The sequence below is a fragment of the Protopterus annectens genome, chromosome 2.part1 (assembly GCF_019279795.1).
Source record: "Protopterus annectens isolate FY-2018-M chromosome 2.part1, PAN1.0, whole genome shotgun sequence".
NCBI classification, from domain to species: domain Eukaryota; kingdom Metazoa; phylum Chordata; order Ceratodontiformes; family Protopteridae; genus Protopterus; species Protopterus annectens.
Genome location: NC_056729.1, coordinates 732,630,233 through 732,647,597, shown reverse-complemented (window position 1 = coordinate 732,647,597; position 17,365 = coordinate 732,630,233). Strand labels below are relative to the sequence as shown.

Here is a 17,365-nt window from a genome sequence, read left to right as displayed (position 1 = left end):
TTAGAAGGCCAAACACTACCTTATTCCTTCATATCTGGCTATGAATGCCTGATTCCTTACTATTTTCTTTATACAAAGGAGCCACCATTACCAATTTTCAGCTTTGCAGTATCATTCCAGTCCTTAATGAGACATCATAAAATTTTGTTTGTAGCTCACTGAGCACAGCTGTTGACTCTTGATACCCTGGGTGGTAGCTCATCGTAATGTGGTGCCATAGATTTCTAGCAACAGATTTCTCAGTGTGTCATTTTTATTACATTTTATGTAATACTTTTATTTAAATACCACAAATTAGTTTTATGTGACAGTCTGCAGTATCAAACTCTCTTTGCATTTTAAGAGAGTTAATAGAATATATGTTTAAAGCACAGTACACTACATACTGTGTACATGAAGTGTCTCTAGCAGCCATCCCAATGATATTGCTAGGTTTGATGCCTGATGAACTGTAAGATATTTCTTTGAAAGCAACTTCTTATGTATATTTTCATAATATATGCAAAATACAGTTTAATACATCAATTAATCCTGATAAATGTTTGCAGTTCTCATGTTATCTACAAAAAATTGCCCTATACTCTAACTTAGTTTTATGCCTTGTATTTTTTTTTCAAGAAATCAGAAATCTTTGGCATTTTCAATGGCCTGGTGCTGAAATGTTTCAGTACTGTCTAGAAGGCATTTTAATAATTTTCAGGTAGAATTTTGTGAGCTACCAGACTGCAATACTCTGGAGATTTTGACAGTCATTATATTTATTACCAACACACCTCTTTCAACATCTAAAAGATACCAATTATAAGTGCCCCCAAGTCACTATAAGTTGTCAACTCTTCATTGGAAACTTCAGCTACACTGACATGTCTGTTTTATTACATATTTTTAAAATTATATTCACACTGATTTTTTCTGCATAGGATTCCTGCCACATCCAAGCTCATGTTCATATACCACACAAAAGAGCGATGATTCTTGATTGAGTACATAACCTTATGATGTAAAAGGGACATGCTTCATAAATGTAATACAGGCTTATAACAAACTGGATATTTGGATTTATTCAAGGAAGAGATCCAGGAAGTACTTAGCAGCATTTTCCAGAAAAAAGGCTAAAGACTGTTGTATATACATTACTGTAGTAACTTACAGTTAATAAGTCCCCTTGGTAGATGAGCAATTGTTGCCTTGGACATGTCTGTACAAACTATCATCCAAACAGTATTATAAAAGTCAACATTTTGCACTAAGGTATCACACTGCCTTGACTGTTGCACAGAACAAATTGCTCTGAAAGTTATTTGGTTATGTTGAAGCACAATTAGTCCCTTTTTATTCAGTATTCTGCCTTGCTCACATCCCTGATCAGAAAAAGGTTTATTCTTGCATGCTGCATAAAAACATACTTTATTTCAGAGTATTTGACTGCTTCATGAATGAACATGTGCAGTGCACACAATAACCTGCACCAAAGTCATTTATTGAACAATTTCCTGATCTATTTATATTTATTTATTTATTCATTTATTTTACATTTGTTAACCAAGTTTATCCATTTTCAATGGAGACCCAAGGAGAAAAGCTCCAAGAAAAAAAGCATAATGACAAATTTCATCTTACAGTAATATGTTTCACAAAATTAAACAGACAAATTCACAGCATACATGCATAATGAGATTATACAGTGTGATAAAGAAAAAGAAATAAAAATAATACACAAGTCATTCTAATTATATAAGCATGATACATTCATACAGATTATAGGTTTTCATAGGTAGTACAGATTCAGAAAAACTTATATTTAAAGGAGGGCAAGACAGATGATAGAATAAGTATTAGGTAGGGTCCTGGCAGGGGCATAACCATGTTTTCTGGAAAAAGGTTTTTAATTCTCTTTTGAAGCTCTTACTTTGAGTAATGTTGTGTAAACTGGCAGGGAGGTTGTTCCAAAATTTTGTTATGGAGGATTTATAGGTTCATAGGTTCATAGGTAGGTACTAGTCTATCGGCCCAAGGGCCTAAGTAAACCTAGCCAACAAGGTTCACTGGCTTATGCCACCCAAGAAAGTGAGTTTCCTGTGCCCCTGTCGAGCAGAGCCACAGAAGTGATCCCCGGGGGTGTATTTCCTATTTCCCATCCACTCATCAAGATTTTTCTTGAAGAGTGCTAATGAAGAACTTTGCTTGACATAGATGGGTAGCTTGTTCCAGAGTATAGGAAGTCTCTGGGACAGGAATCTATCCCTCCAGCATGTCCTGTTTATTGTGGTGACAAGGTTTAGGTTCCTAGAGCATGTAGCTCATAGGTATTGGGATTTCTTTAGGTGTAGCATGTCCAACAGCTCCGGGTTTAACATAGCTTTATAGGTTAGGCAGAGATCTCCTCGTAGTAGGCAATATGCTACAGAGTAAAGCTGGAGTTTTTTGAGATGGTCAGTGTAGGGCATCTGTTTGAGGCCAGTAATCCTCTTTGTGAGGTACTTCTGTGGCCTTTCCAGCTGCTGCAGATGTCTTGTGAGGTACATGCCAAAAGGGGCATTGTACTCTATAATGGGTCTAATGAGTGCCGAATAGAGGGGAACAATGACCTCTTTTTCTCCTGGAATGATGAGAACCCTTTTGTGATGAGGTGTGCCATGAAGAAGGATTTCCTGACTACTGTGGTGATGTGTTTATCAAAGGAGAGACTACTGTCCACCTGGGTCCCAAGGTCTCTTATCACACATTTGGCGTTAAGTAGACTGCCATTTATGTGCTAGTTCATGGGTACAGAGTTTTTACCAAAGGGGTGAAAATGCACTTTTTGGCATTGAGTTTAAGGCCATGCCTCTGCCACCAGGTATTTGTCTCAGTGAGGCCCTTCTGTAGGATGTCTACATCATTTGGGGACTCGACTATGGCACCTAGTTTGCAGACATCTGCGAACTTCATTAGCCAGAGGCCTTCTGTGTTAGCCTGTACTTCAGAGAAGTAGATACCAAACAGGAGAGGTCCCAGGACTGAACCCTGTGGTTCTCCACTTGTCACTGGTTTGAAGTCAGATTTGGAATCTGCAACTTTTACAGTGTGGGTTCTGTCAATGAGCCAGTTGACAACCCATCTTGTGATGTGGGGATTTATACCTAGTTTAGTGAGTTTAGCTATAATTCCAGAATGGGGGATGGTGTCGAAAGCCTTGGTGAGGTCAAAATAGGCTGTGTGGACCACCTTACCCTCGTCTATGGCTTTTGTGACGGCCTCAAAGAAGTCGATCAGGTTCAGAAGGCATGATCTGCCTTTTACAAACCTGAAATGGGTGGGGCCCAGAGTTTGGAGGTACCAATGTCTTTGTTTATGAGTTCCATGATGATACATTCCATGGCCGTGCAGACCAGGCTCATCAAGCTAATAGAGTGGCAGTTCCCAGGATCAGTGGTGGCTCTCCCTTTGTAGAGTGGGATAACTGCTGCTGTGTGCCATTCAGTGAGCACAAAGCCTGAGGTGAGACTACGACTGAACATGGTGCTTTGGTCTGAAACCAGTTCATTCTAAAGTTCATGTAAATCGCAGCCTGGAATGTTGTCCAGTCCCATGGATGCTGTGTTTTTGGTTTTAGAGAGTGCAGCTTTTACCTGCATAGATGTGATTACAGGGGCTCTGCATTCTTCCTGTATAGATATGGGCCCTTTAGGGGGTGAGAGGGGGGTAAAGGTAGCACTGAACCTGTCTTCCAGGATGTTGGCAATATCAGTTGGTTCTGTAATTTTCGTGCCATTGTGATGTAACTCAGAACAGATCTGGGTGTTTCCGTTGAGATGCTTGACATAGCAATGAAATGCTTTGTGGTAGTCCTTAGAATCAGTGGCCATTTTGTTTTCATAGCTAGCTTTGGAGGATCTTAAAAGGGATCTCAGCTTCTTACTGAGGCTGACCAGGGAGCTCCTCCACTCATGGGATTTTACTCTCTTTTGCAACAGTTTCTTCCTTCTGTTGTAGAGTTTGTTTATGGCAGGGGAGCACCAGATTGGCTTCCTTTTTTTTGGACGATAGCGTCTTGGTTCTGTTTGGGATAGCATGATCCATGTAGTCATGTAAGTGCTTACAGAGTGCATTTGTGTAGGATTCAGCAGTCGTAACTGTATTGTCCATCTGCATGGGTGTCATGAAGTTTGACACTTCTGTCTTAAGAAGCATGAAGTTGGCTTTGGAGAAATTTTTTACCATGGTTTCATTAATGGTGGGTGGAGGGTGGGATGCGGATATCTAGGGGGGATTAGCTTATGGTCGGATCTAAACAACAAGGAGTTGACTTCAGGTATGGAACACTGGTAAGTCATGTTGGTAATGACTAGGTCTAGGATATTGTTGCCCCTGCTGGGGGTGTGGATAAGTTAATCCAGTGCATTGGAATTTATGAATTCCAGAAAGCGTTGAGTGAAGGAGTTAGTCCATGAGTAGTTTTCCCAGTTAATGGTAGGGTAGTTGAAATCAGCTATTATTAGGGTGTTTGGTTGAACCCTAATATTTTCCAGTATATCAAGAAAAGAGGAGTGGGAATCCCAGGGCATGGTGGGGGACCTGTAGCAAACTACGATTTGAATTGCAGTTTTGCCCCGAGTTAGTTTCACTTGGATAACCTCGGATGCATTATGCTATGCAACTAGCGTGGAGGTGTGGATATCCTTAATGAATATGGACACACCTCCGTCTTTGGTGTTCTGGTTCAGGTTAGATGGCCAAAAAGTGTGGTATGAGTTATAGCCTGGTAATGCAGGTGTGCTCTCTAGACCCTTGAACCAGGTCTCAGTCACTGTACAGATATCGATGTTCTCCATTTTAAAGAGTGCCTTGAGTGAGTGCATTCTGAGATTTAGACTTCTAGCATTGAGTAGCATTACCCTCAGTTTTTGCTTGCCCGTTCCTGTTACGGTGGTGAATTTGTCATTTGAACCTTGCCTAAAAAAAGGCACTATAGGGTCATCAAGACCCATTTGCCAGTATCTGGAATCCCAAGGGTGACAGGTGCAGGCCATCTCTAGCAAAGCATCGTGGTCTGTTGACCATGTTGTCCCAGACAGACAGACACTGGATCCCCTTAGAATGACAACAGAAGTGTAGCCAATTGTTGAAGTCAATCATTTTGTCCTTGCACTGCGGTAACATTCTGGGCAATGGCAGGATGCTACTCAGGACTAGGGTCATACCTGCCTGGGGCTAGAAGATCGGAGAGCTCTTCCATGTCTCTTGTCATGTAGTCCAGGGGGGTATGTCTCAGGTTGTTCACACCAACATGAACAATGACAGAGTCATATTTGTACTTGTAGTGGAGTGACCTGAGTGCGTGGGTTATGTGGCAGATCCTGGCACCCGACCGGCAGCTGACAGTAACCTTCTCCTTGTTTAGCCTGGTGAGTGGGACATCAGTGTGCCTGACTATAGATTCACCTATGACTAGTGTGTTGGGTACGCTGTTTTGCCTTATGGGCTGTGGTTTACTGGCACACTGAATCAGTAGGCTATGTGTCATTTGGGTTGTGTTGGGGGGTTGTGGTTGTTTCTGCTTTGGAGGTCTCTGTCGCTTGAGCAGATTATTATTGAGAGCCTCCGCAAATGTTTTTGTGTTTCTATGTGTGGATTTTGGTGGTGTAGGTTTAGTGGGACTATGTGATGAGTGTGGTGTGGTGCAAGTGTTTACCTTCTCCACTTGAGTTCAGTCTTGGCTGGAGAGAGCTTTACCTCCAGTTTGGCTAGATAAGTGCGTCTCTCACAGGTTGTGGTGTTGGCTGGTAGGAGGAGAGGGTTGTCTGTGTACATGAGGCAATTGCTACATTGCCTCAAGATGCCCAGATTCATTAGATTGACAGGAGAGAACACTGGGAGCTGACCCTTGGACATGCCTGAATAAAAAAACTACTTTCCTCTAGACAAGTGAGGAAAGTGAGTATAAGAGCTGTTTTTTCTCTAAGCAAGTGAGGAAAGTAAGTACAAAAACTGTTTTCCTCTAGGTAAAGAGGAAGGTTGAGTGTTGTAGTAATTTGTAGCTTATTTAGTGCTAACAACAAGCTCTGAACAAGTACTAAGCACAAATAAGCAAATTCAAGTGCTAAAACTAAGAATCGGTACCTGGATCTTGTGGTAGTTAGGCTACCTAGTGCTTACCACTCCCACTGATAAGCTAGAATGCTTCCCTCCAACACAGAAAGGCTTGGGGGGCTCAGAAGCTTACACACAGTCCTGGATACAGCAAATCTGTATCTGGACTAGACTTGTAACATGAAAGGTGGGAAACAAGCACAAATGCAGGCTTTTAAACCAGAAAGTTGAAAGAGATGGAAAAACTGCCCAAACGGCCAATAAACTACAATTTCTGGGCCAGAAATCACTCTTGTGGTAGATAGGCTACCTAGTGCTTATCACTCCCACTGACAAGCTAGAAGGCTTCCCTCCAACACAGAAAGGCTTTGGGGGCTCGGAAGCTTACAAACAGTCCTGGATACAGCAAATCTGTATCTGGACTAGACTAGTTACAGGAAAGGTGGGAAACAAGCTTAGAATTTTTTTTGGAAAGTAGAAATGTAGAAAGGAGAAACAGAAGATAAATCAAAATTAAGGACCTAACTGGCTTGCCCTTCACAAATGTTCTCTCTGTATTAGGTAGAATAAGCTAGTGACACCAGACTGGAATAGAGCTGGGACAGAGCTAAACAGATGGGACTGGTAGGAGTGTCTGAAGTCAAAATATGATCTCACCATACTCGGTTGAGTGAGCAAATGAGATAGACCCAGGAACAGTATTCAAACACAAATTAACAGGAGGGGTGGGCAATTCCAAAACCACCAGGATTAATACCAAAGCAAGAACAGGGAGGGCAGGCGGAAAACTAACTGTAGAGACAGAGAGAGACCACAGTATTCTATGAAACAATTAAATAGAAAAATAAATAACTACAGAGAGACACAGACTACAATATTCAATGAAACAATTAAATAGACAGAAAAAAATAAAATGCAGTACAATCTTTAGCACTGCAAGTTTGTACTTAACTCAGCTAGTAATGCAGTTGAATGTAGGTATGTAGCAGAAGCCAGACAACTCAGATATTGAGCAGTAATAAATTCATTGACATGTAACTAACAATTATAAATACAGAGAAATCCTCTAGGCTAAGAGTTTAACACTGAATATCAATGAAGTGAAACACAATAGCCAATATCAATGAAGAGAAGCACAATAGCCCACACTTACTGCAGAGACAGAGAGAGACCACAGTATTCTATGAAACAGTTAAACAGAAAAATAAATAACTACAGAAAGACACAGACCACAATATACAATATTCAATGAAACAATTAAATAAACAAAAAATAAAATGAAGAAGGAGACCTTAAGATAGTCACAGGCCTTGGGGAGAAAGAGCAGCAGCAGCTTTGTTTTTTGTTTTTTTTGTTTTTTTTAGGATTGAAAATAAGATTATTTTCATTTAGCCAGCTTTCAACTGAGAAGAAAGATTGCTGCGTATGAGTCTGAAGTTGTGAGACAGAGTTTGAGCATGTGATCAGAGTAGAATCGTCTGCATATTGTATGAGGGAAGAGTGGGTAGTGGAAGAATGGTGGTCATTGGTAAAAAATTAATACATAGTGCCCAAAGCTGTGTTTCACTACTGCTTTACTTACCACACTGGTGTGCCCAGCTAACACACAGACAGACACACACACACACACATTGATATATATATATATATATATATATATATATATATATATATATATATATATATGTATATATATATATGTATATATATATATATATATATATATATATATATATTTATATATATATATATATATATATATATATACATATGTGTATATATATATCAATGTGTGTGTGTGTGTGTATATATATATATATATTTATATATATAAATATATATATATATATATATATATATATATATATATGTGTGTGTGTATATATGTAATTTTGGATTTAACAATAGGAGAGTTCCATTGGTAAATTATTATATATTTTAGCTAACCTTGTAATGTAGTTATACAAAAAAAAGTTATTGTTCTTATATGTTTTTTGTGTATTTCTGATTTTTGAGACTCTGGCATCCAATGCAAGGTCACAATAGTGTCCTTCTATACTTCTCATGTCGGTGTCTGAAACTGTTCATGGTGACAATGTACCTCATTTTTCCACTTCTTTTTAAAACTGAGTAAGATCACAGATTCCTCTTTCCAGCCATGACCCTGGAATATTGGCTGTGTTAAGTTACTTACTCACAGTCATACAGCAGGCATAACGTTATTGAGAGAATCAAACCAAGGTCAGCAGGATAAAGGCCTTCAGCAGCTTATGGCTTTAATAGTTTGTACTCCATTGCCTGGTGTGATGCATGGCTTTGAGTCCAATTGCTGTAGTTAGTTAATTAGTTAACCAGTGGTGAGCTTGTCCACAAGGGACCCTTTTTATTTACCATCTAGTTATGATAAACCAAGAAAAGAAAAATATATCTATATATCTTAAATGTAAGTGCATATACAATATTAGGACTAAGAGAAACATCCAGTTCGACAGCAGCTTACTACATACAGAATCAGTGACTTTATCCACATGTTTGTTGCACTATTTACTGTTGTTCTAATGTTTAGCTTTAGTGTTTTGGATAGATGACAGGAAGATTAACTATTAAGGGCATCAATGAGATTAATGTAATCATTGGAGCCACAGTAAGATATTAAAATAGTCTAAGGGAAACCTCTCTTCAGAGATTGAACAGATTCAACAGTTCAACAAGACCAACTAAGTCATGTGCTTCCCAGTGGTATTAAATAATGGTGTTAGGGATACAGGTGTTATTAACAGAGCACGACAAGCCCAGATAAGAGGTACTAACATTATGATGGGACCAGTAATGGTATTAAGTCTAGAAATCTATGGCAGGTTTAAAAATGAATCAGAAGAACTTTAGAAAGATTAATAAATAAGGATACTCTAGATGGAAAAAAGAGACAGTGATCTCTGTAAAATTAAAGGAGACAGCACCCAGGTATGATTAAAAGAATCCAAAGTCTTAACAACATTACAAGAATCAGGAAGCTCAAAAGGAAAAATAATATAATGTCCTCTCAGAAGGGCTAACCACCACAAAAACATAGATTCCACACAGTCAAACTTCATACAAAATTTAGTGAAATCATGAAAAACTATGTCTTGACTAAGTGCTATCCAAAACAATTGAGTCTGGCTCACATGCAACAGTTTATTTTGCGCAATATAGCCAGATATGTATGAGAAAAATGTTAGTAGGTGCTAAAATCTAAGTATGTGAGTAGTCCTGCACACTGACATACCATACCCTCTCATTTTATTATAAAACTGGAAGGATAACTGACATCCATTATTATAAGATTATATACAAACCCCCTCCCAGAAATCTAAAGGACATGATCTATCACATAGGTCTTCCCATATCTTGATCTGGTCAGAGGCAGATCTTGACACTGGCTGCTGGGTTGCAGGACCCATCCACCCCTAGGAAAAAGAAAAAATAAAAAGAATTGACATCTTTAAAAATTAGAAAGTTGGCTTTATGTTCAGCTCCTGGTTCAGTGTGTTCCAACAAAAGCCAACAATGTTAAAAAAGAAAACAATCTGCTTAGTCTGTAAAAACTAATAAAAACAATAAAAAGCACTGGAAAATGGGAGTCTAAGCTTTAATAATAATAGAAAGACTTAGCACATTCGCCCCTTCAGACTCTGGGCATCATCAGAGTAAATAACAAAACACATAAACCACAATTCATACACAACGTTAATAATTAACATAGTTAACTATTTGGTTGGCTGCTGCTAAGTTAATGTTGTGTATAACTTGTGGTTTATGTGTTTTGTTATTTACTCTGATGATGTCCCAGAGTCTGAAGGGGTAAAAGTGCTAACTCTTTCTATTATTATTAAAGCTTTTCCTCCCGTTTAGTAGTGCATTTTATTGTTTTTATTGTTTTTTATTTGAACAGTGTTTGCTTGACACTTGTGTCAGGTTTGTGTTGATTATTGGTCTATAAACAACCTGGCAGCAAACTTACTCAACCAATCAATAGAGATTTGCCATGCTATTGTTGAGGAACTCGACCGATCAATATAGATTTTTCATACTGTTGTTGAGGACAATGTAACATTACTCATCAAGGATTTTTTCAGGCTGCTGTATGAAGAAGCAAAGAGTTTTGACAACTGGCTAAGGAAGTAAGTGTGGGTGTTCTTCCAGTGATTACTAAGATTGTTTTATGTTTATGATATTCTGCATTTTGTTTGTTAAGAAAAATACTATTGGCAAATCATGAATATAGCACTTTTCTTTATAGTTCCTTAGTGTGTCCTCATATCCAACCTCTTCTTAAATAGTTTACTGAATTGTGTGCTTATTTGTTGTAGGTTTTATGCAGAGAAATGCCCACAGTATTGTGGTGGGTTTATGATAGTTGTGTAAATTACCCATTTACTAAATCATTTATTGTGTGGCTTATCTATCTATCTATCTATCTATCTATCTATCTATCTATCTATCTATACATTCATTTACATTTGTTGCCTGGAAATTTCCACTGGTCATGACACATTTTTTTATGGAGGCCTATGAAGAAAAGATCTGATAAAATATTCAATACATTGTCATGTTTTGGCCCAAAAGGGCTCCAGGACCAATTAGCATGTCATCAAATAAGTAAGCAAGAAAACAAACAAAATATTGCATAATCAATTTTAAACCAATGAACTGCCTCATAGAGTCTGTGTGGGCTTATAAGTTCCATTACTCCATCAGCCCTGTGCTATTTTATTTCTTTATTGCACATTTGTTAACCATGTAGGTGCACTGATTTTCTTTGGACCCTCTTCATTTCTTTTTGATTAGTAACAAGTGAAGCTTTTCTACAGAGATGACTGGTTATGGTACTTGAGAACTGATACTGTACTTCTGTTGCATTTAAATTCTAAGACAACAGTACTGCAGTGGCATTTTAAACTATAAACAATCCATTTTCACAAACAGAACACCTCAAACCCTGTGAAACCATGCTGTTTTTTTTTTTCTTTTTTTTTTTCTTTTCTTAATCAACTTGCATAGCCCTCAACATCTTATCCAAAGATTCAAGAACAAAGCGGAGTAAATAATTATGAGTAGTAATTACAGCTCACAACTCTGTCAGTATATTTGGTATCCTACAGACTGTTATGAGGTGATCTGTGCCTGGCACAGAAAGCATCCTCCAAACCATTACTGGTGGATTTACTGCACATCAGGAAGTCAAATGGCATCAAAAATACTCAGTCTAGGGATCTATACCTCTTCTGCAACATCAGCAAAATGGTTTGTAGGGACAGTTACATCTTATACAGGATACCGCAGCTGTGAACAGATTCCCCATCCACAAAAAACAGAGGTTTTCCCTGTCCATATTCAAGCAATGTAGGTCTATGGATTGGAAACATGTATGCATGTATGTATTTATGTGCATCCATTCACCTGACTACAATCATCTCCTGTATGTCAGTTATTTATGCATGCATGCATGCATGTATGTATGTATGTATGTACATCGATTCACTTGACTGCAATCACTTCCTGTATGTCAGTTATTTATGCATGTATGTATTTATGTACATCCATTCACTTGACTGCAATCACTTCCTGTATGTCAGTTATTTATGCATGTATGCATTTATGTACATCCATTCACTTGACTGCAATCAAAGGTCTGAGAAGTACAGGCAAACAAATGGGTTTAATCACTGGTCATCTCATTGTGTGAATTTATGGCGGGCATATATTTATTTATTCCTTTGTTGGCCTCTCTAGGCTTTCTCTGTTTTTGCTGAATGTTTCTGACTTTGTTGCATTATGCTTTTGTCTATTCCTTATAGTCTGTGGTCTTCAGGCAAGTTAATAAGGATTGCAGTAACTAAATAATGATGACAGCCATTTACGTTTCAGTCTTAAAAGCCTTCAAAACAGCATGCTAATGCAAACCAATAGTATAGTAAGGGCAGGGCAAGAGGGCAACTTCCCCTTGCATAAAGTGTTGGAAGGCATGGGCTGGCAATCTCAATATATAATGCAGTACCATCTTTTAAGGGATGTTATAGCAATGTTTGGGAAACCTGGGTGTTACAGTGCACTGTATGTGGTCTAAAGTTAAGCAAATTCTGGCTACACTGTAGCAAACAGTTTGCTGCAGTTTAAAAATTAGAAAGAAAAATTAATTAAAGTCTGAGCACTGTAGCTACTCCATGCAGGCAGTATGTAAACTGTAATAACTGTTTGTAATTTATTTACTTATTTTTTAAATAGAGGGTTGTGGGCAGGGTATAGAAACAGGACCTGAAAGGCTGAAAAGGAGGGAGGGGGACATGGATCTGTAATAATAAAGTGCTTTTTGTTTTGCTCGGGGGTGGGATACCAGTTCATACCACTGACACAGGATGCTTCTGATGCAAAGCCTGCTATTCTAGAAAGTTTTTAAATAAATAAAGGCAATAGCTGTTGCTGATTGTGGTCCTTTGTCCACCATTATTTTTTAGCTTTCTTCCTGAATGTTAATAAGAGATCCAGTCACATGTGGTGGGGGAGTTTTCAGTCAGTTGCTCTTTGTACTGACAGAAGTGAACTGAGAAGATTATAAATTCCTGTATGGCAGTTATTTATGTATGCATTCATTCATTTGTTTGATCTCAGTCAAACATATTGGGTATACAGTCACAGTCATTCAAAGTGGCTGTAATTAATGGTCACATCTATGTGACTGTCTATGTATATGTGTGTGTGTTTGGGAGTTAAAATAACTTAATTTGGTCAACATTACATTATATCTGAGGTGTATTCAGTCAATAAAATTAGCTTTAATTATTTAGTAGATGCGGTGTCTGTGGATAAAAGTGATTGATACTGTTGTCACTTGTTCAAAATAAGTGTGCATTATTCTACCTTTGGGGGAGTAGTGTGCATACATTTTTTTTCACTTGATATTACAGCCAAACATCAGCATTGTACTCAATAACTGCATGTCTGTGGCGGTCTAGGCAGAATGTGTGTGATAGCCACTGATCATGTCTGTGGCGGTCTATGCAGAATTTGTGATAGCCACTGACCATGTCTGTAGCCATCTAGGTAGAATGTATGTGACAGCCACTCATGTCTGTGGCAGTCTATTCAGAATGTGTGTGATAGCCACTGATCATATCTGTGGCGGTCAAAACAGAATGTGTGTGATAGCCACTGATCATGTCTGTGGCAGTCAAAGCAGAATGTGTGTGATAGCCACTGATCATGTCTGTGGCAGTCAAAGCAGAATGTGTGTGATAGCCACTCATCATGTCTGTGGCAGTCAGGCAGGGGTACGAAGGTGCACTATTCCCTGATAGGATTTATGCATTTATTTTCTCAGTTTACAGGGAAACTACAATTTCTTTAGCTTTCAGCATTAAGCTGTAGAAAGAACTTATCTTCCTTGAAATAAAAAAAAAGACTAAATATATTTATATTTGATATATATATATATATATATATATATATATATATATATATATATATAAATACACCATATATATCAAAATTGTATCTCACTTCAATGATACCATACTACTAATGTCTGCCCTTCTGCCTCTTCAGCCGACACCTTCTGCTATTTATTTCCTCCTTTCTAATGTCCTTCCATAACATTCTCATCTCACTAATACTAATCAACTCTCTCTCCTTGTCCTTAATTTTACCTCCCTCACATTACTCCTCCTCATCTCATTCTATTACTCTGTCTGTTTTGGCAGTAGAATGCTCTATTATTTTTTACCTCCATATATTATTAGAAATACAGTCAATATTTTGAATAATTGAATATTACTTTACTCAAGATAGCTTATTCTCGTCTGCAAAGTGTCTTGCTACTTGCAGTACCTGTTGTATTCTTGATCACAGTTGATCTACTATTCTGTAAATGTATTTCAACCTGTCATGGGATCTCTTATCCCACTGTATATAAGGTGTGCCCAAATCTATTGTAAAGAAGTTTTATGTGCTGTGGGGCTTTTCTCTGCTTGTATATAATTACTTATCAGCTATTCTACAATGTTTTTATGTCTGTTTGTGGAGCTGTTCTCCCCAAATCATTCTAAAACATTTAATCTGTTGCAGGACTTTTCTCCTTGTATATATAATTACTCATCAACTCATTGTACAGTATTTAATTGATTGTGAGACAATTTTCTCCTTGTATGTTATGACTTATCAACTATTATTTAAAACTTTTTGAGTCTGCTGTGGGTAGTGATATGTGGCCCCAGACCCCTGGATTACTTGAGTTTCTTCTTCAAGACTTAAATTACAGCAGTCTTGGAAATTTACAAGTGTCAAAAGCATGTGACGGAGAGGCTAAATAAATAAGATAAAGTATGAAAATGTGAGAAAGAACTAATCTATGTGGATGGTGTGTGGCCAGGATGAAGGGAAAACAATGAAGGGTTATGGGGGCGTGCAGGGGAATCTAATCAGTAACAAGGGGGCCATGGAGCCCTTATTGACTACAGCTTGAGATCTAATGTGCATATGGAGAGTAAAGTGACTATAATGAGTAGGTGCATAGTGAAAAGCCATTGCTTAATCACAGGCAATAGTTATTGACCTGTTGTAATAAAGCGTCATCCCTTTATATTTGGCCCTTCCCATTCAGTTGCTTCCTGCAGCCCCCCACTACTTGTTTTGAAGTCATCTGGTGTCACTAAATCTGACAGGAATAGGCAATGCCATCTGATAAGCTATTTTGGTAATGGCCATTTTGAGATGAATAATTAATGTCTACTGCACTGTAAAAACATACATATTTTTAATTCATGGAAAAACACCACCAAACACTCAAGATACTAAACAACAAATAATGCCAAAACTTTGCAGCACGGCTAACCTCACTTCTAAATTCCAAAAAAACACCAAAACCCAGTTTTTTAGAGCTTTAGTTCATTTTGTCTTTAATAACATGGAACTTCTTTAGAATATATTTAACAGAAGAACAAACTCTCTTTAAAAATACATTTTGGCAGCAGAAAACTTCAATTCATAGTTACTATAGCTCCATATAACTCAGAACTTAACTCTAAATCACTGCAATGATATTTACACCTTCCAATAATCTTCCACTGTGTTACAAGTTCTGCACAGCTGTTCACATTGTACATATCAAAACAGCAATGCTGAGATACTAAACAAAGACTGATCACGAAAGTTGATTTTCTAATGGGATTTGTAAGCAGCAAAACCAAAACAGTGAACTTTCTTTCCTACCTGCAGAAGAAAATCAAAGAGACTCATCTTAGACCACTCATAGTGGTGAATATCAGAGCAGCCCCACTCGGCTTTAGGCACTTTTCCATGCAGCCAGCACTTCTGTTTCAGGAAACGTTGGTATCTTCCCCATTTCAGCATGATGGTGGAGTGGGTTTCATTATCTGTCTGTGACAAAGAAGCATCCCACACAATGATAGGACAGGGATGTCCTCCTAAAGCAAAAACAGAACTTTTAATAACCACAGTAAAGAATAAGATTCCATCTTTCAAATATTCATAAAGTCTGCGAGCAGCAAATAAACTACAACAAAATGAATGCCAGGGCAACATCATCTCAACAGTGTGAATAAAACATCTCACATATATATATTTTACCTTTAAAACAGATCTTGCATTCTCTGCTTGGACTGACACATACTGGCATCATATAAATAGATACTGTTTTATAATTTGATGTGTGTGGGAGTGCAGATTATGCATTTATTAAACATATATGTGTTTCAGTGGCAGCTGGTGACTTCAAATCAAAGGGGAGCTGCAGGAAACAGGTGAATGGGTGGGGTCAATTGGGAAGGGTGTGGCTAACTAGAAAGGGAAGGAGCTATGCCCAAAACCACAAACACTGTAAGTTTAATTAAATGCGCAGCCCTGGATGCCAAACCATCATTATGAAAGTCCAATCAAGACAAAATTAAGTGTAGAAGAAAAAAAATATTTCAATGCATTGGCTGCATGACAGCTTACTTAATAGCTAGATGGAAACAAAAAGGTTGTGAAGCATGAAAAAATAAATTACTTTTTAAATACATTACTGGAATGCCAGTCAAAATCAAGTATAGGAAAAACAAGCAGCACTCAACTCAAACCACTTCTTGCACTGCAGTTCTAATTATAATTTATATTCAGCTTTATTAAAGTACCAAGTAACATGCTGAAAGTAGCAATCACTTGTAAAAATGTTTCTTATCCAAAAAAGACCTGCTGCCTGACAACTATCTACTTGTTTCACGGGGAAAACATGATCAAAGTAAAAAATGAAAACCAAACAAGAAGCAAGCTCAAGATACACTCCTTAAAGGATTACTGTACAGGTAATGGACCACACATGATACACTGGCATTCTGTTTGGTTTACTGGTAAAGCCTGCAAAGATGACTGCAAGTCTCCAACAAATGTAATGAGCTTCTTAAAATAATAGAAAACACCAAATAGACCAGCAAGGCAGCACGGAGTTCAATATATTTATTTAATACTTGTATACATAAAAAACAGACTAATTTCGGCAAACAGCCTTCTTCAGTGTAAAACAGTATCCTGTCCTTTATTACAAATACTGTCATACGCATTTCAATAACCAAGGCTTATACATTATCTAGTTATGTAAGTATTCTCTGCATGGCAACAACAGAAAGGCTTTCAATGTTGGCAGTTTTTAACAGTATGCTTATTGAAGCTTACTTGCATCTTACAATCTCAGACAAGCTTACCTGATGGTCATTAAAGCATTGCTACTTAAACACAGAGCAACAGGCACTTTCTGAGTAATAATAAGCATAAATCAACAGCATAAAAATATCCCAGAAACCAGAACATTCTGCAAAATCAAGGACAGAATAAAAGTAGCACTTGTGTCTACCTTGGATGGGGGGGATACTCTGCACATTTACACTGCATAACTGCTCCTTGCCTTGCTTGGACACATCCAGAGTCACTACATGGTGGAGTGGGGTGCAACAAATATGTCACAATTTGAAATGTCTCTGGCTGACTGTGATGGCCCTGACACATTTGTCATACCTCTCAACCTCAGAACAAGAAATATGGACAGAGCCATACATAGAAGTGGGAAAAAGGCCCAAAACTTAGGACAATTTTTGAAATATTGCTCTTATAAACTTAGAAAGCTAATAGAATAGCAGGTCTTGCATTAGTATGAATTTTCTGAAAGGTACAAAATCTGAAACTCAAATGTCTGTCATTATTTTTTAACTTCAGTCTTTAATGATTTGCCACTAATTTGCCAAAAAACACAATTCTATGAAAA

The 17,365-nt window shown here is 37.8% G+C and overlaps 1 protein-coding gene across 1 annotated transcript in view; it reads right to left on the bottom strand.

Annotated features, from left to right (window-relative positions):
• The window catches only part of GASK1B (golgi associated kinase 1B), a 371,609-nt gene that overhangs the window by 251,670 nt on the left and 102,574 nt on the right, over window positions 1-17,365 (bottom strand). The window contains exon 2 of the mRNA XM_044062453.1: window positions 15,319-15,533. Coding sequence (XP_043918388.1) covers window positions 15,319-15,533 — 215 coding nt within the window. The remainder of the gene's footprint in view (window positions 1-15,318; window positions 15,534-17,365) is intronic.